The following is a 22,582-nucleotide window of genomic DNA, read 5'->3' on the forward strand; positions in this document are numbered from 1 at the left end:
ATTTCAAGTAAATTCCCAGTTTAATACCAAACGAAGCTTGCATTTTCTGGTGTGGAACTAAATATGAATCACACTTGTTTTATTTCTTCCTTCAACATAAATCAAGAATTAATCAAACAATTTTCTTGATCTAAGCATGCTTTGCCAAGGGTGTCAAGTGATGAAACAATTTTTCTTACTGTATACTTGAAAACAGCAGAGTTTTAATTTGGTGGATATCTTAATAATGCTTTGAGGGGAAAGCTGGTGAGCTGCTCTTCAAGGTCCTTTTAGGATCCTTATTTAGCTTACTGGATGTAGCTCTACTCTCAGCTCAGAGGGCTTACTCTGTCTTTCAAAGGAAAACACTTCTGCCTTTTATTTGCCTGGGTTTGATTTCTCAGAGTTGCATAAACCTCCAGAATAATTAATGTCATTTATTCTCTGTAGTCCTACCTAATGATTAAAGGCCAGGACAAAGGTTTACAGGAAAAGACCTTAAATCCTTAATATCACTTCTACATACTCTTCTCAACAATGCAAAGAAGGGAGATTTTTTTAGATCATATAATGTAGACGCCTATAACATATTTCCATTGTGCAGTGCTGCCCAAGGAAAACATACAGGGCTTTTTTTACCGAGAAAACTCCAGAAGACACTTGAGAAGCAGCTCAATGAAAAGGAGACCCAAAAACCACTGCTGCAAAACTCTTGGCCTTCAGAATAGTGACTTCTGAGATGCAAGAAACAGGCCTTACCTGTAGCTGTAGAGATTTCCTAACTCTAAACCCTACCTTTATTGTGTCTCCTATGCTCTCAGTCCTTTCCCATCCACAGGGAGGAAACACCAACCAGAAAATCAATCAACCAGCCTCTTGCACTGATTTTTAATCAGTTCCAAGTTCCCTGTAAAGTGCTGGTGCAAGGAGCAAATGTTCCAGGTGCGAGGCCAAAGAGGAATGCTATGAAGAGGAATGCCCTCCCACCTGTGCACGGCCGTGTACCACCCGGCTGCCAGAGTCAGGTTGATGGCGACGTCAACGGGAATCATGTCTGCCACCGCTTCGTTGTTGGCGATGACGGTCCGCAGGATCCCTTTGCCTGCCTGTGGGACAGGGAGACAGGGAAACATTCACCCACTTCAGGCTGGGTTGAGATTTAACTGACAGGACTCCAGCAGCATGTACTGGGCACAGGCCAGCACTGTAGCAAGGTTTTTCTGTTGCAGATTATTTGGTTTCTGTGACCACATGATGGATCTCCCATGGATCCTGCTGTCCTGCATTTCCAGAGGACGCCTGGAAACATGATGATGATGAAACATGATGCTGTGTACAAGAAAAGCTGGGACTCTTAATTTAACTTAATATGAAAGAAAATACCCAAGGAGAGAAATGTATCTGAATTTGCTGCTGTTAAGTTGTAAAGTGCATGCCTGAAAGTTACATTTTCTTAAATGACACAGGAAGACAGAGGTCTGAATATACCTCAGAGACTACAGTCACTTTGGAAATGACACCTGTAGGATTTTTGAAAAGGATTTTGACTACCTTTCCTTTGGATGTATTCACACTCTCCTCTTTTCCAAAGCTGTCTGTTAAGCACAAAGATACAAAGGATGGCCCCTGCATTGAAGAGCACATCACTCACCAAAACACAGTGCAAATACAAAACACTGACAACCAAAGACAGGAAAGAGGCAAGAACAGAAAATTTTCACCTTCCTTCAGTAGGAAGTGCATTTTTCAGGGGATCAGGCTCCCCAAAATATGTACATTTAACCTGAATGCTTATCAGGGGGCTTCCATGATGACCAATGAGGCTTTGGAAGTTCCAGAGGAGAGATATGGCAACAGCATGGCAGACTGGATCAGAGAGGACAAGGCAAAATACAGAAAGGTGGGGTGAAATGGGGTGAAGGAACTTTACTTGGTGTGTCACAGATGAGGGCTCAACAGAGCACATAAGAGAAGAAACCAAACATGGCAGAGTCATGGTTGCAATCAAGTTCTTTCTTGTGTGGGAAAAAATGCAGTGAAGCTGAGGAACAAGGGAAAAAGCTGAGAGGATAAAAGTGATGGTGAAGTAAGGAAGGATAAAAGCTCTTGTAATTTAGATCTGTGCAAAAACAGAGAGAAGGACTGAATGAAGGAGCAAATGAACATTTGCTACAGATCCATCAATATTTAAAAGGTAGGGCAAAGGAAATGTTACAGCTTTTCTTAAATTATTTTCACACAATCTGAAACTTGAATTTCATTATAAAATAGATTAAATTTTTCGACAACAACTAAACAGGAAGTGTCCAGTTGTGGAAAACCCCTTGCCTTAAGTCTGAGGAGAAAAAAAAAAGTTATTAAATAAGCGTTTAAGATTGCTATTAACTTGTAAAGCACATACCACTGTCTAGTGGTCATTGGTGAATTTTAAAGGACACTGTACCCCCTCTTTGGAAGGTGTTTATCTTTTAGTGTCTTTTGGAGGCTGTTCTCCTCCACCTTTCCCTGTCTGCAATCAGATGTGTTTGTTGCATTTCACAGCTTGCAAGTAAGGGAATAACACTTTTGACTGATTTAATTTTCAGGAACTAGGACTTCTGAGCAGTCCCATCTCATCCTTGGTGCATCAGTCAGAGGGATCACAGACTCTGACACAAACAGTGCAAGATTCCCTACATGGCTCACTCCATCCTCCTCAAACCTGTGTCATGCATTGAATTCTGCTGCCCTAAGCTGAAATATGGTTAGGCTCAGACACTAAAGCTTCAATTTGCAACATCACTATGATTTTCTTTGTGTTCTTACTACTGGGTTTTTTCAAGGGGAAAAAAAAGGCAGAAGGAAACAAAGGAGGCAACCAAGCACAGCTCTGAATTTTCCACTTCTATGAACATGCTCACTAGAGACTACTGTGTGATTAACTATCACATTTTCACACTAAAAACCTTTCTAAGGTCTTCCAAATGAGGATGTTTGATGGATCTGCTGCAAAATGTGGTCAGAGCAGCATGTGATGGTCATACACACATGAATGGTTTCGAGATTTCCTATGTTTTGCATGTAACAAAGACTTGAGGTTTAAGTTTTTTAGGTTACTTTTTACATCAAAAATGGTTCAGTGGTACTTCCCTCAGGTATGGCATGGTTTCTATTTATAGATACTGACATTTTTCTCTTCACTGAAATAAAAGCTACTGCAAAGTGAAGCCTCCAAAATAATTTCCTGGCCAGAGTCTGATATTTCTGGACATCCTCTCAGCTGACGTGCTTTGGACAGTCACTGTCCAGATCACAAATTAAACCAGTTGTGCCCTACAGCTTCACTACTTTGCAGGGAGGAAGGTCTCTGCATGTAATAGGGAACAGCAAGACAAAAGGAGTTAATTACACTCCAGCGGAAATGTAATTAATTTAATTTTGTTCCTCAATCAACAAACACAGCTCCCCACAGCAGCTGGAGCAACTGTAGGGGAAAGAAACATAATTAAATTGTCAAGAACAACTTGGACTCCCATATTTAATGAATATTTAAAAGAAATGTGTCTATTTAGGGAATTAAATGATCAGACTCAAACACTGCAACTGAGGAAAAAAGTCTTTGCAAGGTTTGGAGTCCAGATTCTGCCCAAATGACATCAAAGATCGTCTGAACCAAATCTGAATCTAAGGAATGTTCTCCCTGTAGGATGAGCTTGGTTAGAAGTTGAAAGTGAGTATTTTGGTATGGAGGGACACTTCAAATGCACAAAACCAAACCACCAAAACCACTTCCCTTTTGATTTTTTCAGCACTTAATTCAAGCAAATAAAACTACTCATCTAATAATCACAGTTTAAAATACATTTGGCCAGGAGAGCTGGTTGTACTGACACAATTTTCAGGTAATCAAACTGATGCATCACTCAGATGTTTAAGGGTTCATTTTCAAACAACTCTCCACATTCAAGAACATTAACTCATGTACTTATTGGATGTATTCACACTCTCCTCTTTTCCAAAGCTGGAAAATTATTAATTCTCCCCCTTCAGAAGAAAAAAGTCTTTTGGGTCCCTAATAATAAACATTTTTACTTTCTGGAAAACATTCCAAACAAGTTTGTCTCTACACCCTGCATCCTTGTAATTGTTTTTTGTCTTTTTGTTGGCCAGTTCTCAATGTAGTTACAGACTATATTTCATCCCCCAAGAGCTCAGTGTAGATGACAAAAATGTCATGGTCTCTTCCACTATACTGAAAAATCTCACTGCTTCAAATCTGGACCAAAAAATATCACCTCTTTTTCAAATCTTAGTGCATCTCTAATCATTTTATATAAAAAAAGAAGCCATTTCCCATAGTGACCCTAGAATCTCATAATCTTTACTCTCCATGGAGCTAACTTGGATCTAAAGATACAGGCTATATCTGCATACAAAACCTGGCCCAAGGTTTCTTGCAAACCAGTTCTGGATAAATGGTGTGACAGACATCATTGGAAGTTATGATTAAAAAACCAAAAAAACAAATACTCTACTTCAGATATAAATGAACTTTTTTTAACAAGATCATATTTGGATTTTATTCTGATCTCCGATGATTGCAGACCACTAATCCTTTCATACACTGCACCAGGCTGATTAGAACATAGTTTCGACAAAGCAATGAAGTTGGACATACATGAACATAAATATCAGCCCAGAGCTATACAGCATTATGGATTGACAGAGAGGCCTAAGGCAGTGATTTTAGTTCAGAAAAAAAATTATAAGGCAAGAAAAAAGGTATGCAACTTTACTCCTTTCATGTACTAATTGTAATGATAATTTTCATCTTACAGGAATATTTTATCAAGTTAGGAAAAAATATAGTGAATTATCCATGTGACTGGCAGAGTCTGAATCAATCATACATTTTATTTAGGTGTAGTCTGTAGAGGGAGAAATCCTGTACAAAGCAGTGGCAAGTGGGAGCCAGAATCTTTGGTATTGTGGAAGTATGACAAGTTATAGCAGTAGATTTGGAAACAATACAAACAGAGACAAATGGAATGATAAATACTGATGCTTGTATTGACAGTGTGGTAACCTGGCCTGGAAAATAAATTTGTGTTAAAAGATTCAAGCTGTGACACCCGTGAATTACCCTCATTTCAAGGATACATCTTTTGCCTTTTCTTTGAAAATTTGGCCGAATGTGTCCAAACCTTTAGTTTTTTTAGAGCTTTTAGGAACTGCAATTCGCATTTTAGCAAACCAGCATCATGAATACTCTCTCAATGTCCTTTTTTGAGCTCCACAAAAAAGGCCATCCTCTGGGTCCTACCAGCTGACAGATGTGTGGCAAGTGGGTGACATCCTTCTCCCAGACTCAGAAAATTCCCGTGGCCCTTTACTGCATACAGTTTCTAAGTGGGGCTGTAGAGTAACATCAGAATTATCAGAATTACTATTTTAGTAACTCAAACTCTGCTTTAAGGGGAGCTTAAATAGTAACTAGACATACCGCAATAAATATTCCACTGGTCCCGTTGAAGTTGTCAATCCAACCCTGTGGAAAAGAAGAATGATTAGTGTTCCTTTCAATGATGTATTGCTTACACAGACTTCTAAATGATGACGGTGGTGTGGTGTAGACAAAAAAGAAAGGAGACACCAGTTTAGATGGATGCCAGCCCATCTGGGACAGCTGCCAGGATGCCAACCAGTAGCCAGGGATGCATTGTATGCAATTCATTCGTCATCAACAGAATCTAGGTTTGTTCTTAGAAATAATTTCTTTCCTATTCCCTGGCCTCAGGAATAAACTTGCTGAAAACAGCTGGACTAATATTTACTCTTGACAGAAAACATGCAGCTGTCACCAAGGGTGATTTGCTCTCTCCAGCTAATTTCTAAAGCAGGGAAGAATAAAACCCCAAAACGAAAACACAACACTTCTTTTGAATCCCATCCTACTTCAGGTCAGGGAAGCTGCCACTTGTGGGAGCTGGAGTTCAGAGCAGTGATGAGCTGTTTAACCTGGAACAGGTTGTAACACCAAACAGAGCTCTATCTTTGCAAGATGGTGAGCTTGGCCTAGAGCCTTGGTTGCATCACAGCCATCTCTGGCATACATCAGGCTACATGAAAGCCAAAGGTTACTTTGTGCTTTCCAATTTGGCTGCAATATTAGGGCATGTTATTTCTATTGGTATATTTAGCTTAATGAATTATCTTATTCCAAAGTACAGCTGCATTTAATTACCGAGTCCCTGACATTTGTACCTCAACCACAATGCACAAGGAGTATGACTGACCCTCAGATCCCATGTTTCAAGCACAGAAACTCCCCTGGTGTACCTGAATGGACAATCAATTGGAAGCCCAGCATTCTGCACTATAACTATCCTAGCTCTTGTTATTATTGCTTAAATGTGGTCTTTTCACAGGTGTTCTAAGGTGCTGAATAAGGCTTGCTGTTCTACTCCAGCACAGGATCTCTACCTCTTCCGCACATCTCCCTATGAACTGTGGACATCTGTTTCTCAAGACACTGATACATGGAGCAACAGATTCTTGACAGTACCACAGTTCCAGCTGCATCCAAAGGCTCTTGGTAGGGAATTGTGTATTCATGCTTACTGGGAAAGGCTCATGCCAGCTGGCTCCCACGATGGATGGCCTGATGATAGCAATGTTCAAGTTTCCTTTCTCTTGCTGAATCAGGTACTCTGACAAGGCTTTGGTGTAGGTGTAAGTGTTGGGCCACTCCCCAAGCAGTTTGGGTGTGATGTCTTGAATGATGGATTCATCCAACCACCTACAGGAAACAAGGAGAACATTATCCACCACGCAGGGAGAGAAAAAGATTCAGGCAAAACAGACGAGTGAGACAGGAATCCTCACGTGAAACAGTGAATAAGCCAGTCAAAGATATTTAAGGTTTGGATTTAAAACTGTTCTGTGGGAGAAAGTCACTTTTGTCTTCAAGGTGCAAAATAAACCCTGGTGAGCTTCATGCTACAATGCCCTGCTACAATTCAGGTACCTCTACAAACTCACTTCAGAGCAATCTCTTGCACAGGTAATGCTTCACTGCAATCTTTAACATAAATACTGCCATGGTCTACACAGCCTGATGGAGCTCTCCCAGCCAGGAATACCACCAGGCAGTTCTCATCCTCAGCCAACACAGTCCCTGTATACTCCCAAATATGTTTCAGGATATTCCAGGTAACCTTGAATTAGCAAGTCACGTAACAACACAAAGGTCTCAAAAGCTGGAAAAATGTCCTACAGGGATATTATTCTGTGGAGAGCCTGGTTCAGACGTGGCTTAAAGAAAGAGGCCATGAAGGTACTCAGCTGAGGGAAAGATAGAAGCCTGCTGTAAAACAGCCTTTCCAGGCTTGATTCTGTAAATAATTAAGGTTCTCAGCCACCTTTTATATAAACAACAAGATTCTCAGACCGTTCTGTCCTTGGCTGCTACTGGGAACAGATGGCCGGTCTGGGAACAGATATGAAAGGTTTTGAGAACTTTTCATGTAATGGTGAGAACACTGATCTTGGTTTCAGTAAACTAACTTCAGGTATTGTAAACAAAAGGAGGAGCTGAAGTTTTCTCTACAGCCTATCGGGAGCTCAGATTTTGCAATATGCATGAAGTGAATTAACACTTCATGCATATTGCAAAATCTGAGCTCCCGATAGGTTAAAAAAAGTGCCTAGTTGATGAATAAATCGGAGTCAGACGCTGATCAACAAAGGTGGTCGCTCCCTTCACTTCGACATAATGGTGACCCCGACGTGATACTGTGATGCACCACGCGAAGAGAAAACCAGCTCAGGTCCTATGCAGCGGGACGGCAGGAAAACGCGATAAAGCGGATAAAAAAGAAGCTGATAGGCATCGTGTGCCTTGAGTGATCGTAAAGATGAGCTCGACTGATACGTGCTGCCGCGACCTTGAAGAGGCTGCAACCAGCGCTGGAAATTGGGTAGGAAAAAGGCAAGCAGCATATTTATAGGAACTGCAGATTAAGGGGATGAATTTGCAAAAGGATTTAACAGGACTTTGGAGTAACGGCTATGCTAGAGGGGTTTTCCTTAGCCTCCATGCGGTTTACGACTTAACAGGATGGCGTGAATTCGTTGGTTTATTATGGGAGAGTGATAAATCTGTCAAGACGCTGAGCAAGCCATGGGGGGAGAGCCGCCGCCGCGGGGGAAGCCGCGCCGCGGAAGCCGAGCCGAGCGGCGGCTGCACGGCCCAGCCCGCTGTTGGCGCCGGTGATGATGACAGCCTTGCCCCGCATGAAGCCCCCGGGCCCGGGCCGCGCCCCGCAGCCAGTGCCAGGCGGCCACCAGCAGCACCAGCACCAGCAGCGCCGCGGCTGTGCCGAGCCTGGCCCCGGCGGGAGCCGAGCCAAGCCGCCGCCGCGCCACGGCACCAGAGGTTTTTTTTCACCTGCACCGACACGGCAGGGAGCCTAGCAGCCGCAGGGGGAGCCGAGCAGCCCGGGGGGAGCGGCCCGCCCAGCGGTAGCTGCGGCGGAGAAAGCCTGCCGGCGAGTAAACAAAGAGCCCAGCGCGGGGTGGGGGTTTGGCCCCTTCTGACACACGCGCCGCGGGAGCAAATAAACTGTTGGTGGCTCTGCTCTAAAATGGGACAAATATCTGTTGGTTTTCTTGAATGTACCTGTACTTTTTTAAGCCACTTAAATCTGTTACCTTAGTTTATATGTACTTCATACTTATTCTCATAAGCTTTGGTTTTTTTCTTTCCTCTCCTGCTCAGACATGTGAAAACTCCTCTTATACACAGAAGAGGTAGACTGCAAACTAGTAGTAAGCCAGGAGGGAGAAGACTGCTGCTGTTTTGAGGTGGTTGTTTTAGCTTGTTGATTGAAAATTTAGATCTGCAGTTTTGTGGTTTACCAAGAAATACCAGGACTCGCTCTCTTCTGCCCCTTTTCAGCAGTGTTAGTAATTCAGTGATACCGGTTAGTAACCAGCTTAGGGTGAGGCTGAGAAGGATGGTCACACTTTTTACCTTTCCTTGCTGCTACAAACGGAGCCTTAGCTGTGAGGGGCCCAGGGCTGGAGTGCACTGGGCTCAGGCTCCTGGGCTCTCTCTCCTGTCTGTGCAGTTTCTGTTCTTGCCATGTCTGTGCTTGGCTGCAGGTGAACCTGAGCCTAAAATGAAAACTTGCAGTAGCTTGGGCTCCTTCAGCTTCCTTCTCTTAACTTTTAAGAACCCTTTTTTGAGTTTCAGAACACTTCAAGTATCCACTCTCCAATAATGATAGTTTCAAGAGGTTTTGCATTTCAAAGTGCAGACAGATCTTTCTATCAAGCTTTAGTTTGATCCTAAATGCTGCTTTTAAAGATTTTAAACAGTGTTTTATTCCAGTGATATGCAATGTGGCTTTGCTGTTCCCTAGGAGAGAAGGTATTTCATAGAGCCTTCATAATAGACTTGTAGGGTCAAAAGTAAACACACACAATGGGAAAAGAACTTAGAAGAAGAATTAAGAAATGAGAAACCCAGAGTTTTCTGATGACATGGGTTTAGCTCAAGCCCTGAAAGCTAAATTAGGAGTGGTACACATTTTGAATAAAGAAAAATAGTTTTGGTATAGATTGGAAGTTTTATTGAATTACTAATATAGAAGGTAATGTATAAACACAAACTTTAAGTAGTATATGTGTTTCAAAGATTTGAGCTAAAAAATGTCTATTTTACACAAGGAAAACATCTGTTGATGTATTTCCTCAAAAAGGCCCTTTATAAAACTACTATATAATTATTTTTAAATAAGAATTGTTTCCTTTCTCTGACTCCAAAGGAAATGTTTGTTTTTTAAAGTGGTGCTTCCTACTCCAAAGCCACTTCAGAAGGCATAAAAATAATATAAATAAAATAATAAAATATTAAATAAATAATAAAATAAAATAATAATAATAAAATTAATAATAATACTAAAATAATAATAAAATAAAATAAATTAATAAAATAAAATAATGATAAATAATAAAATTAATAATAATAAAATAAAACAATAATAAAAATATTAAATAAAAAAATTTTGAAATCATTAATAATTTCAAATTTTAGTTAATAAAGGCTTGGTTTTTAAAAGCATGTGATTAACAAAAACATACAGCATTTGGTATTCATTTTGGGATATCACTTGCTTTCTATCATGATTGCCGGCAAGCAAACTTTTGTTGACCAAAAGTTTTTTGTTAAGATTAAAATTATATTAAGTTATGTAGAATTTAAAGTCAGTTAAGTTTTGTTAAGTTAAAAGGTTTAAAGTATTTTAAGTCTGAATGCTATTTAGTTTAAGTAATATTAGATAGATTTATGGTTTTATCATAAGCATTTATTTTATGACCTGTGCGCAAAATATTGTTGTGAATATTAGAGAAACTCTAGTTAAAAGAGACAATCAAAAGCATTTGTGAGTAGAGCTGTTTTTGTTTAAAATATATCTGCTGTTTGAGAATAGAAAACAAACTTCCTTTAGCTTATTTTTGTAGGTTATATTAGCACACTTAAGTTTTGTTTGAGCCTTGTAGCCCACAGAAGTCTTTTTTGTATCTGTTGTATAGCACATCCTATAAATAGTGATAGCCTTTTTGGTTTGTTTCCCTAGCTTAGATCCCTTGTAAGAGAGAAACCTTGCTAGCTGAGAATATTGCTTATAATGTAATAATTGTTAGAATTGCCTATTTTTGTGTTGCAAAGAGTGTGACACAGCCCATAGAACTTTCCTGATTCTTGTTTAAGTTTTATTAGAGTTAATTGATTTTACATATAAGTTTTGTTGATCTCAAAATAAGTCTGTTAAGTTTAGATATTTTAAGTGTTTTAAATGCATGCTAATTTTTCACTACTCCAAATCAACCAAGGACTGAGAATTCCCCAGCTGATGCCATTTGAGCCAAATGACTAAAGGATTACAGTCTGTAAAACTGATCTTGAACTTTTCTGAGAAACCCAAGAAAAGGGTGGATGTGAAGACTTCAAGGACACAAAGGATCATTTTCAGACTCACCGTTTGCCTCCTCCCCAGGTGCAAATGAGGGAGGACAGCTGACAGCCTTTTAACCCTTTGGGGTAAAAGCCATTGCTCAGACCATGGCTGGGGGACCTTATAGAGCTACTGTGTGTACTTTTGAATGCTTTTGCTTATTTTGCTTTGTATTTTTGGTTGTATTCAAAATATGGTTGGTAGGATGATAGAGAAAACTTGGCAACTAACCTCCTTTCCCAAAAAGAAAGAAACGGGGGAAGTGTGGAGGGCCTGGTTCAGACATGGCTTAAAGAAAGAGGCCATGAAGGTACTCAGCTGAGGGAAAGATAGAAGCCTGCTGTAAAACAGCCTTTCCAGGCTTGATTCTGTAAATAATTAAGGTTCTCAGCCACCTTTTATATAAACAATAAGATTCTCAGACCGTTCTGTCCTTGGCTGCTACTGGGAACAGATGGCCGGTCTGGGAACAGATATGAAAGGTTTTGAGAACTTTTCATGTAATGGTGAGAACACTGATCTTGGTTTCAGTAAACTAACTTCAGGTATTGTAAACAAAAGGAGGAGCTGAAGTTTTCTCTACAGCCTATCGGGAGCTCAGATTTTGCAATATGCATGAAGTGAATTAACACTGTTAAAAAAAGTGCCTAGTTGATGAATAAATCGGAGTCAGATGCTGATCAACAAAGGTGGTCGCTCCCTTCACTTCGACATTATTCCAACAGCGTATTTCCATCATTTGCAGGGTTATATGTTCCTCCTAGCAGGCTTACCATGGGTTTGCTCACAGAGGAAACAGCTGGCGCTTAAAAAAAAACAACCAAAACCAAACCACCAAAAAACCCAAAAGTACTCTGACAAGTTGTTTTTTATTTTTTGAAGGTATTCAAGCACCTAATCCATCAGAAGCAGTTATGCAGATAGCTTTTAAAAAGCAGCCCTTACCACGATAGAGCTGCATGAAGGGCCTAGCATCCAAAGGCTCTTCCCTGGCACAGCACCAGCACCTCACAGGTCCTGCCAGCATCTGGGTGCAAAAGACAAGAACTGGCTGTGCTTCCAGAGCCCTTGCTGCCAGTCCCTGACAGGCTCCCAGTAGCCTGGTGTTACACCACAGAATCAAAGATTAGCTCCTATAATCCAATATGCAATTAAATCAACAGATTTACAGTTCAGCTTGAAGGCGTGGACTCTTCCCAGGGGCACTGCAAGGATACTGCTTCCTGCAGATCCTCACTTCACCCCTCCTTATCTTGAATTTCAGAAAAAGGCAGAGGTCAAGAGGAGAGAAATATGATGCCAACTGTCACACCTGAAAAACTGCTTGATCCTGTCAACCTTTCAAAGATATGGTGGCTCAGGTGGCACAGCACTTTTCAGATGACTCTCATTGGGCACAGATGGGAAGTTGTACGAGAAAACACTGATTCACAGGGGAGGGCTGGATGCACCAAATTTCTCAGTTTTGGAGTGCATTAAAAATCTGAAAATTTATAGTATATCAGAATTTTTTCTTTAAATAAAAAAGCCCTATGGAGGCACAAACACCTTCCTTTGCAAGCCTGGTCCCGTGCAGCAGAAGCAAGGTAGAAGAAAGCATTTAAGCATAAGATATTAACGACACAGAAGTTACAAGCAGCACATAATATTGACATAATTTGTAAAGCCACTTAGGCAGCCACTGAACCTCAGAGTCTCAGTAAACTGCTATTGTTTAAATCTGTGGAGTAGCTAATTACCAGTCTACCAAGAAGAGATGCCTATTTCTGTAGAGCCTGGAGGAAAACTAAGTTAATTTAGGAACTCAGGTTAAGCTGTGTGCAAGTCTTTTTCCCCTTCTCTCTTTTTTTTTTATTGATTTTCATAATAGAGGGTTGCAGGTTTGCATTCTCACAAAGCAAAGACAGGTGTAGAAGTACAAGCAGAGGTATTTCCCCTTGTCCCCTTGTCCTCATCCTTCCAGAGAGGTCTCTGTATTACTCGAGGAGCTGTTCCAGGGGCACCAGCCAGCCAGGTGATTTGATTGACCAATATTCCCATCAGGGAGGCAGAGATAACACTTCAGCAAGAACTGCTCTGTGACCTACTTGGAAGATTCTGGAATGCTAACTCACAAAAGCTACTGCTTCTGCTCACTGCTGCTGCATCTGGCCCTTCCAAGCGAACAAAGCAAATTAAACAATTCATAACTTCTCCATTATATGCACCAAATTACTCTGCCACAGGAAAGCAAAACTTTCTGTGTTAATGGCTTTGCATTAATAAGACTCTTTCTTGTAAGCAACGATGGATCTGTATTTTCTGCAATAACCAACCCACATCTTCAGCCACAACTTTGCTGTGTGCTGTGTTCCTTACCTCAGCACACCCTTCAAAGCTGATTTCCTTCAGCTTTAGATTAAGGCAAACCATGCTTGATGCAGCAGATTATATGTTTCCCCTATTGGCCTGGAAGCACTTAGAAGTGTGACTTTTGCTTTACACAGCTTAAGCCTCAGGGTTTACTTGCAGATTAAATATCAAAATACTGAAACAGCAAGATGTAACAGGAGGATAAGAGCATCCTTAAGATTTCAAGTGAATAAGAAATCATAAGCATATATCAAGTGCATGGCCAAAAGCACTGTTAAATGGATCTCTTATTGCATCTAGTTGTTTGATTATCCCTCTTAAAGCACCTGCAAGAGCAGCACCTTAAGACAAGAGTTGGTTGTGAAGGGAATCATCCACAGCTGGGTGATGCAAAACATAATCTGTATTTCTCCCCATTTTTGAGGGTGGTTTCTATTTCCTAGTCTGCTTCCCCTCCCTCCCCATCAAAGGTAAAATTCTGATACCTGTCACTCTCTTCTCTCTGAAACCTTCTGTATCCTGATATCCACACACTACTTCTTTCACTTACATGGCAAATATTAAAGGTGCATCTCAAACATCATCCTCTCTGCTGCATTTTCAAGCTATGATACATAAATTCTTAGTGTTTTATATAAAGCAGCTGAAGTAACAACCTCTGGGGTAGCCAAGCCCTTCTCTACTCTTCTGACTAGCAATCAGACCTTTTTTTTAAATCTGAGCCCTCAACACTAATTATTTTCAGAGTTGCAAGTGATGGTAAGCTTTTTGGGACAGTGAAATGGAGTCTTGACAGTGATGAACACCAAAGGACATAAAACTGAGTCAGTGGGCAAAAAGAGGACAGAGCAGCCCCACTTTTAGGGAAAAGCAGTTTACCAGAACTGGTGTTAGAGGTTGTTGAGCTTAGAACTGGTAACTGCAGCTCAGCAAAAGCTCTTGAATCACAGCTCTGAAACCTCCATGTCAGTGAGTAGCAGTAGGCAAAAAAAAAAAAAAAAAAAAAAAAAAAAAAAAAAAAAAAAAAGAAACGCTGGCTATCATCAGGTACTGAGAAAGACCAGTGGTGTAATTTTGAAGCTGGTTAAATAAAACTTTGAGTGACTGCAACTGGAGTACTGCATGAAGTACTGTCTGACCCCCATACCTCAGGGAGGGAGTAAAGTTAAAGAACAGGTAGAGAGGAAGGGCAACTAGCATCAGCACCAAGACAGATCCATCAGCACATGAGGAGACAGTAAAAAGGCTGACTCTTCAGGTTTCTGTGAGGGGAACAGAAAGGAGCACCCAGGCTGGTGTAGTTACCCTAAATAACATCTCTCAGTGACATTCTTGAGGGTTAGACACTGGACTAGGGAGCCCACTGCTCTAATGCACTAAGACATTTCTCAAGTTTTTTATCATATTCCTCTTACTGAATAAAAGCTAAATGATTGATGACTACTAGCTGGAAGTAAACATATCCAAGAATATGGGCTACTACAGAAATTCAAATAGAAAAAGTAATTTGTACTAACTTTTTTGGAGTAGTGCTTAGACAGTTAAATTATTTCTTAAGACAAACTTATTTTATTTAAAAAAAAAAATCAGCGGTTCTCTTAGCGGGCATTAATTAATTTCATCTTCCATTACCCTAAATCAAGAAGAATAAAGATTTTAGACCAGCTCTTTGTGTTAACAGATCACAGATCAGTTGTTTATACCACCCACTTGAAAATTAATGAAAACACATTAACAGTTGTGGGAAAATTCTTTTAAGGAGAATGTCTTCTAGGACCTTTATCAGCTGATTTTGTTATTCTTTCTAATTATTCTTTATTTTGGTAAATTCAGATAACCAAGCTTTTTTTGGTGTTTCATCAAAGCCCTGTATTCCTGTCTGGGTTGAGAGGACATTGCCTTGTGCTGTGCCAGGTGAGGTTAAGGTGGAAACCAGGAAGATTTTCTTCACTGAAAAGGTGGCCAGGCATTTGAAGGGGCTGCCCAAGTGGTGGAGTCACCAATTCTGTAAGTGTTCAAAACCCAACAATATGTGGCACTCTGTGCTCTGGTTTATTTGACAAGGTGGTGATCAGTCAAAGCTTGGACTTGATGATCTTAGAGGTCTTTTCAAACCTAAATGATTCACATTGAACTATGTAAAAAAGTCTGTTTCTTACTCATCCTCATATAACTCCAGTTAAATACCATAGGATTTCTGAAAGAAGTGGAAACAATGTTGGGAAGCTGAAAAGATAAAAAAAAGGTGTATGGAAAAAAACGAGTTCTTACAAAGGCAGCAGCAGAGCTGAGCGTTACAGAAAGCAGCAACTCCCTTCCTGGGAGAAAATACACTCCTGCAGAAATTAATACTGGACTCTCATTAAATCAGAGTCTTAAAAAAACCACAAAGAAACAGCAGTAACAGCATCTCTGACAGAAATCCCACCCGATTCTGGGAACAGCTCCCAAGTCTGCCGCAGGATGAAGGGAAGTCAGCAGTGGAAGGGACAATGTGGTTCCTACTTACTCTACTAAATCAAAGAGCTTCTGGGGTTCGGCTGGGGGTGGGTAGATGATCTCCTCAATGCATTTCCGGACGCAGTTTGCATAGGCAGTGGAGATGTGGATGAAGGCCTCGAGGTTCCGCATCTGCCGGGCCAGCTCGAGGAGCCGCTGCGTGCCCATCACGTTCAGCTGCAGGGCATGTCTAAGGAATGCAGGGGAAATAAGCAAAAGGCATTTCACTGGGAAGAACGTATAAAGGCTGAGCTTTATCCAAACCTCACCACAAAAAGGAAAGTCAGGGAGAGCAGGGGGCACGGTGGAGCAGAAAGTGTCACTGAAATGCAAGTGTGAAACCAGCTTTGAAAGCAATGCTGTTGGATTTGCTGTTCTGGACACTGAATGTCTCTCAAATACTTTTACTCAATTTGAAGGGTCACAATTAAGACTTCACTAACATCTCTAAATGTGACATGTTGATCACCCTTCCCTGGAACATGTATTTCTAAGCCCTGAGGCACTGTGGCTCCTACGGTACACATTCACTGTTCTCGGGAGGAACCACTGCTAAACCAGAAGAACACATGGTTTCAGAAAGCAGGAAAGGGTCATTGGGCCCAGAAAAACAGATTGATAGCATCACAGAATGGCCTGGCTTGGAAGGAACCTTAAAGATCATCCAGTCCCACTCCCTTGCTATGGGCAGGGATACTTTCCACCATCCCAGATTGCTCAGAGCCCTCTCCAACCTGGCCTGGAACACTTACAGGGATGGGGAAGCCTCAGCTGCTCTGGGAAACCTTTGCCAGAGCCTCAGGAGCCTTATAGTACAGAACTTCCTCTTAATATCTAATCTAAACCTACTCTCATTCAGTTTGAAGCTACTCATTATCAAAGAAGACACCATTAAAGATAACAGCTTAAGTTCCCAAGGAATGGAGATGAGAAGTGATAAGCATAAGAATGTTCTGGTTAGCAATGCTGGCCTTTAAGCACTCAGCATTGCTAGAAATTGTCCTAGAGACAATCTGTGACACATTTCAACCAGCACACTCTGTTGCTTGCTTTGTATTGGAATAGCGACACTTTCCTGAACGGGAGGGAGAAGACAGGCATATGCAATCTGCTCAGCCCAGGAGTAGAAGCTTTCAAAGACATGTACAATGTTAGGAATTATGCCATCAAGCACAGTGTACAATAAAAAAACTTACTTACATTGAAGAGAAAATATAAATAGCCCAAAGGAATGCAAACATCAGCTGAAGAGTACAATCAATATTTGGATCACTGTATCTAAAGCTAGAGATATTTTTCACACACTGCTATTAAAGGTCAGCATTTTCTGTAGATTTCTATTTCCTCCTGCCCTTCTATCAGGATGAATACTTTTATGTGAGCTACCCTTCAGATAAAATTTACTTTTCCATGCACATTTCTGTTTGACTGCACCCCTTCAGAGAAGTGATGAACAGAACTGTGCTCATAATATGGGCCTGGCATGGTTTTTTGCTGAGTTGCTCAGAGTTCTTTAGCCTTTGTTATAAATGATCAAGTTGTGAGCCAAAATTATCAAAAATTTAGCAAAGATTTATTAATTTGTCTGCACGACCGAATTTCGGTCTCCGAGACCACCACAGCCAAAGAGACAGCGTTGAGCCCAGGATCAGCGCTGGGTGAACCTGGACCCGACCCCTCGACTGTCAGTCTTCCCCTGTTCACAAATTGTGCTTCGTGTGGCGAGGTTTTATACAGTTTATTGTGCCTGAGGCAAAGATGACCAAATTTCCTTTGTGTCTCTTCACATGCATTGCTGTTTCTTTCCATGTGCAGAGCATCAATACATGGGAAGCCATGTATTCAGATGCATCAGGTTGGCGCCACTCCCCCCCCCCCCCCCCACTATCTTGATAGATGCAATCGGCAGGGTGATAATCGCTCTTGGGTGGCTCCCAACGACTCAGGATACCGGTGATCATCGCCCTGAAAGCTTCTATTCTTATGTTAAGGCGTCGCTTGCTATCCTAACTCGTGTTCTCCCGGCCGGGATGGTCAGAGACATAGTTTTTGGATTTTACAATATTTTACATCATACATTAATAGCATGAATTATCCCTACCATTTTTACAATCCCTCCCCTTTTATATCACTAATTTAATTCATGCCCCCTTTATAACCCAAATTGCTAAATTCTATTTACTTCTACTTCTACCCGCCACTATTAAGGGTCTTTCACAAAGAGAGCAACCTTTATTAAATTATCCTGTGCTCCACTTGTGGAATATCCTGACATTTAGTATTGTTTATACTCGATTTCACTCGTTTCTCAAATTTCGCCAATACTTTGGCAGCATTGCTGGCATACTTCTTCTCTCCCAGGCTCATGATCTTAAGTGTATTGCTTCCGGAAGCCAACTCCAGGTTCACAGACATTATTGCTATCTGCATCCCCTGTAGCATAGAGTGGATCAGTCTAATAAAACAAGGAATTAGACATGGCAGGAATAGGATTCCAGCTACTGAACACAGCATGAAGAACATTATTTTGTTCCACCAGGCCCCATCAATCAATCTGTCCTACCATGAAGACTGCAAAATCAAATTCCATTTTTGAACTTTATAACCCAAGGGTTATAAAGTGACCAAGTGACATGGGCCACTTTCTTGATCTCGGCTTCCAATCCTCTTATGGTCTCCCCATAATCGTCAATCTCAATACAACATTCTGATTCACTGAAATTTCCACAAACCCCCCCTTCTCCAGCCAGCAAATAGTCTAAAGCTATTTGATTTTGGTACACAAATGCCTGTACCTGGGTGTGCTGCTGACAAAGTAAATCCAGGGCCTCTGAGGTGTGGTTTGATACAATTTCCACCACTGCCTGCAGCCAAATCAGCCAGTTCAGTAGATAAATCAGAATCCTATACCCGTAGCTTCCATCTTGAGCCCACGTGGCCAGTCCATAATAATCAATTATTCTTGCGGCCGGCCACTCTTCCTCCCCCCCAGGTTTGTTTGCCACTCATTACAGGTATCATCTTTTTCAAGCTTCTCCTTTCCCTCCTCAGGGTCTCATACAGAGGAGCCCCTAGTAGGTTACTCTTCATTCGTGGGAGAGTAAAGAAGACTGGCCAGATCATGCCCAGAGTGCATGATCCCCTCCACCTCAGGGGTAACTCACTGTATGCCTTTTCCCCACAAATCCAATAAATTCCATCCGGGGCTTTCCATCTAATGTTTGTTCTCCCTGCGTCTCCCCAGTATTCTCTCAGGCCCTCCAAGGATTGGTAAGGGTTGGCTCCAGGATTTTTGACCCAGCAAAGTTCTATTTTTCTGTTCCATTCACAATTGGTCTCATTCTTCCGGCTCCAGTACCCTGTTGGGGGTTCTGGTTGCCAGACCCTGCCCTTATTGTCTGAATTTACCATCAGGGTAGTCACACACGGAGTGTATCCCACACTCAGTATATTCCTTTCCTTCCCGACTGATGCAAATGGTTCCAATCACTCTCTGATCCAAAATCCATCCCTCAGGCCTCTGTGCCAATTTTGAGACTCTTGGATTGTCCCATTTCAGAAGCTATTCTGGAGCCAAACCTTCCCCTTTCCATGGCCATTTCTCTGCTGACTTCAGCCCCCCACAAATCCAGCAATTTGACAATCCCAGTTCCGTTGCAATTTCTTGCATCAAACCAAAAAATAGGTTCCTGTCTGGGGAAGGTAATTCCCCATCAGTGTATTGTTTCTCAAGTAATTTGTACTGTTCTCCCAGAGTTTTCAATCTCTCTTGTTCAATTTGCTTTCTCCTCAGTTCTGACTCCCTTCTCTTCAATTCCTGAGTGATCTCCCTCATTCTTCCCTCAGGATCCTCACCATCTTTATTTTTTGTGAAACAGACAACCCTGTCATATTGCAGGCACACCCTATCATCATTCGCTTGTGTGAAATCCAGTATGACTGATTCCCTGCTCAAGGTAAATTTGCTATCAAATTTAACATTTCGTCCCATCCAATAAATTTTCCCATTCATTGTGCATATCACCAGCCTTGCATTGTCATAACACAATGGATTCACCTGGTGATACGCGACAAAAATCTATTCCGTTTTTCCCCCAACCCACATGGTTCGATTGCATTGGTTGCAAATGGGGATTGACATTATTTCTGCACTCCATCTCCGCATCCGATGCTTGTGCTTGTCTGACTGCTGGTTCCTTGACCCTGCCTCAGGATCGATACACCAAATCCCTTTGTCCAATTTACATAATTTGAGCCTCATGCCATTTTTTCAACAGCACCTGCCAGGCTCCTTGATGCATTTCTCTGGGACTTGGTATGCTGAGGGTTTCCCGTCCCCTTGCTCAACTGGGACCACCTGAGTGCAACTTCCACACTCATCTGCGGAGCTGTCATTTCCGCCTCTCATTGGGACCTCAATGTGAAGACTCTGCGTTCCGCACATGGCTAGGCTCACGCCAATCAGGATTCCCACCAGGCATACTCCTCTGCCTTTGCCTCTGCCCCCTGGGGTGCCACCAGCGGCAAGGAAGATCATCTTCATGGCAGCAGGAGTATTCTTCAGAGAACACATTCTCTGCATGCCTCCTTTTGAAGGCACCCTACCAGGAAATTCTGACAGCATCGGAGCCACATGGTACCTTGCTTTGATTTCTGGCACTCCACATTCAGAACCTCTGCCTTACATCTAAATTTTCCATGCACCCTGTTTTGAAAAATCTGAAACCACTCCTGTGACTCTAATTCAATGAATCCAAGACTTGTGGCTAGGGTTAGGATTCGGTCAGTCAGCTCAAGCTCCTCCTCCAGACACTGAGTGCACAACCCCTTTGGGGGTCTGTCCCCTTCTACAGTGTACAACAAACACCCCTTGACAAAATTCACACTTGAAATGTACAAATGGATAGCATACACAGTCAGTATACAACTTATCCGCTTGCCATCGGTCATTTACAAGGACGTTGGAGTTTGAGTTTCAAGTTGCATGGGGAAGAAGTGACCCTCCACTCGGGCTTCCTCCTGATGTTCATGTTTCTTCACCCTAGATGCATGTGTCCAGCCTTTCTCCGCCGTCCAAATGGCTGTGTCTGTTGTCAGGAAAGGGACCTTCCCAGTGAGGAGAGAGGGGTACATCTTTCTACACTTAAACAAGCACTCTGTCACCTGGTTGAATTTTGTGGATAGCGAATCCCAGAGGAGCACTCTGAGATACCATCCCTTGTTTCCTAAGTTCCTGCAAATTTTTGTTGATTGCAAGCAGATATGGTTTTTTGTTGATTGCAAGCAGATATGGTTGAATCTGGCAGTCCTCAAGCCTGAGGTGTCCTACCAGCATCCCATGTCTATATGGCATCCCATATAGCATTTCAAACAGTGAGAGCCCTGTCTCTGAATGAGGCATTGTCCTGATATTAAGCAATGCTAAAGGTAGGCATTTCAACCAGGACATCCGAGTTTCTAAAATTAATTTAGACAACTGCGCTTTCAAAGTCTGATTCATCCTTTCCACCTGTCCTGAGCTCTGGGGATGCCATGGAGTGTGGTATTCCCACCAAATGCCTAGCGCATCAGCCATCTGCTTAATAATCTTTAATGTAAAATGTGTCCCTTGGTCCGAATCAATTCACCACCCCGTATCAGGGTAAAATTTCCTCCAGTAATTTTCTGGACACTGTCTGAGCTGTTGCCCATGGGCTGGGAAAAGCCTCCACCCAGTAAGTAAATTTGTCCACAATCACAAGCACAAACTTGAATCTCCCCACTTTTGGCAACTCTGTGAAATCAACTTATATTCTTTCAAATGGTCAGTATGCAATGCGGCGACTCCCCAGGATGGCTTGTCTTGCCCTTGTTTTGTTAATTTTCTGACAAATCAGGCATCCTTGTACCTCCTGTTTGGCCAATTTGTAAATTCCCTTGCACCTGAAAAATTTCAAGAATTGTTCTGCCAGGGCCTATGCCCCCCAATGTGTTCGCTGGTGCAGTTTCCGCAAAATCCTCCTGGTAAAACCCTTAGAAACTAGTTCTCTCCCATCAGGTAATTTCCACCTTCTTACTTACCTTACTTCTTACTTACCTTCTTCCAATTTCCCCTCAATCTTCTCATAGCATTCGATTTGTTTTTGGGAGGGCTGAGGAGGGTCATCTGGGACCTCGATCCCTTCCATCTCTGGGGTACTCACCATCATCAGTGCCGCAGTCTTGGCTTTCTGATCTGCCAAATTGTTTCCTCTGGTTCAGAACTGAATCCCTGCCTGGTGTCCCTTCATGTGGACCACTGCAATTTCCTCTGGCCCCTTTAGAGCTTCTAAGATTTGCCAGATCAATTCCCCATGCATCAGTCCCTTCCCCCTATGTTGATCAATCCACTTTCTTACCACATTTTCCAAAACGTGTGAACCACTCCATAGGCCTACCTGGAATCTGTAAAAATTGTTCCCTTTTTCCCTTTCAGTCTCTTCAAGGCTCTCAGAACTGTGTACAGTTCGCAAGCCTGTGCCGACCAACTTGTGCTCAGGGGACCTGCTTCAATCACTTTTCCAGTTTGTCCATCCACGACTGCGTATCCTGATTTCCTTTTTCCATCAATCACCCTGCTTGACCCATCTACAAACCATTTTTCTCTTTTGTCTAGCTCTCTCTCTTCTAAATCCTCTCTGATCTTTGTTTGTAATTCAACCACCTCTACGCAATCGTGAACCAGCTCCCCTGAAGCTTCCCCAAACAAAAACTGCGCAGGGCTCTGTGTGGTC

General features: G+C 42.0%; 1 protein-coding gene across 6 annotated transcripts in view; it reads right to left on the minus strand.

The window, feature by feature from the left end:
• Positions 1-22,582, minus strand: part of LOC135442230 (fatty acyl-CoA reductase 1-like) — a 132,051-nt gene that overhangs the window by 14,071 nt on the left and 95,398 nt on the right. For all 6 annotated transcript variants that reach the window (XM_064701806.1, XM_064701805.1, XM_064701807.1 and 3 more), the window contains exons 4-7: positions 15,841-16,020; positions 6,580-6,757; positions 5,462-5,506; positions 967-1,085 (exon numbers count right to left, since the gene is read on the minus strand). In XM_064701806.1, the coding sequence (XP_064557876.1) occupies positions 967-1,085; positions 5,462-5,506; positions 6,580-6,757; positions 15,841-16,020 (522 nt within the window). The remainder of the gene's footprint in view (positions 1-966; positions 1,086-5,461; positions 5,507-6,579; positions 6,758-15,840; positions 16,021-22,582) is intronic.

The sequence above is a fragment of the Zonotrichia leucophrys genome, chromosome 1A, assembly GCF_028769735.1.
Source record: "Zonotrichia leucophrys gambelii isolate GWCS_2022_RI chromosome 1A, RI_Zleu_2.0, whole genome shotgun sequence".
NCBI lineage: Eukaryota > Metazoa > Chordata > Aves > Passeriformes > Passerellidae > Zonotrichia > Zonotrichia leucophrys.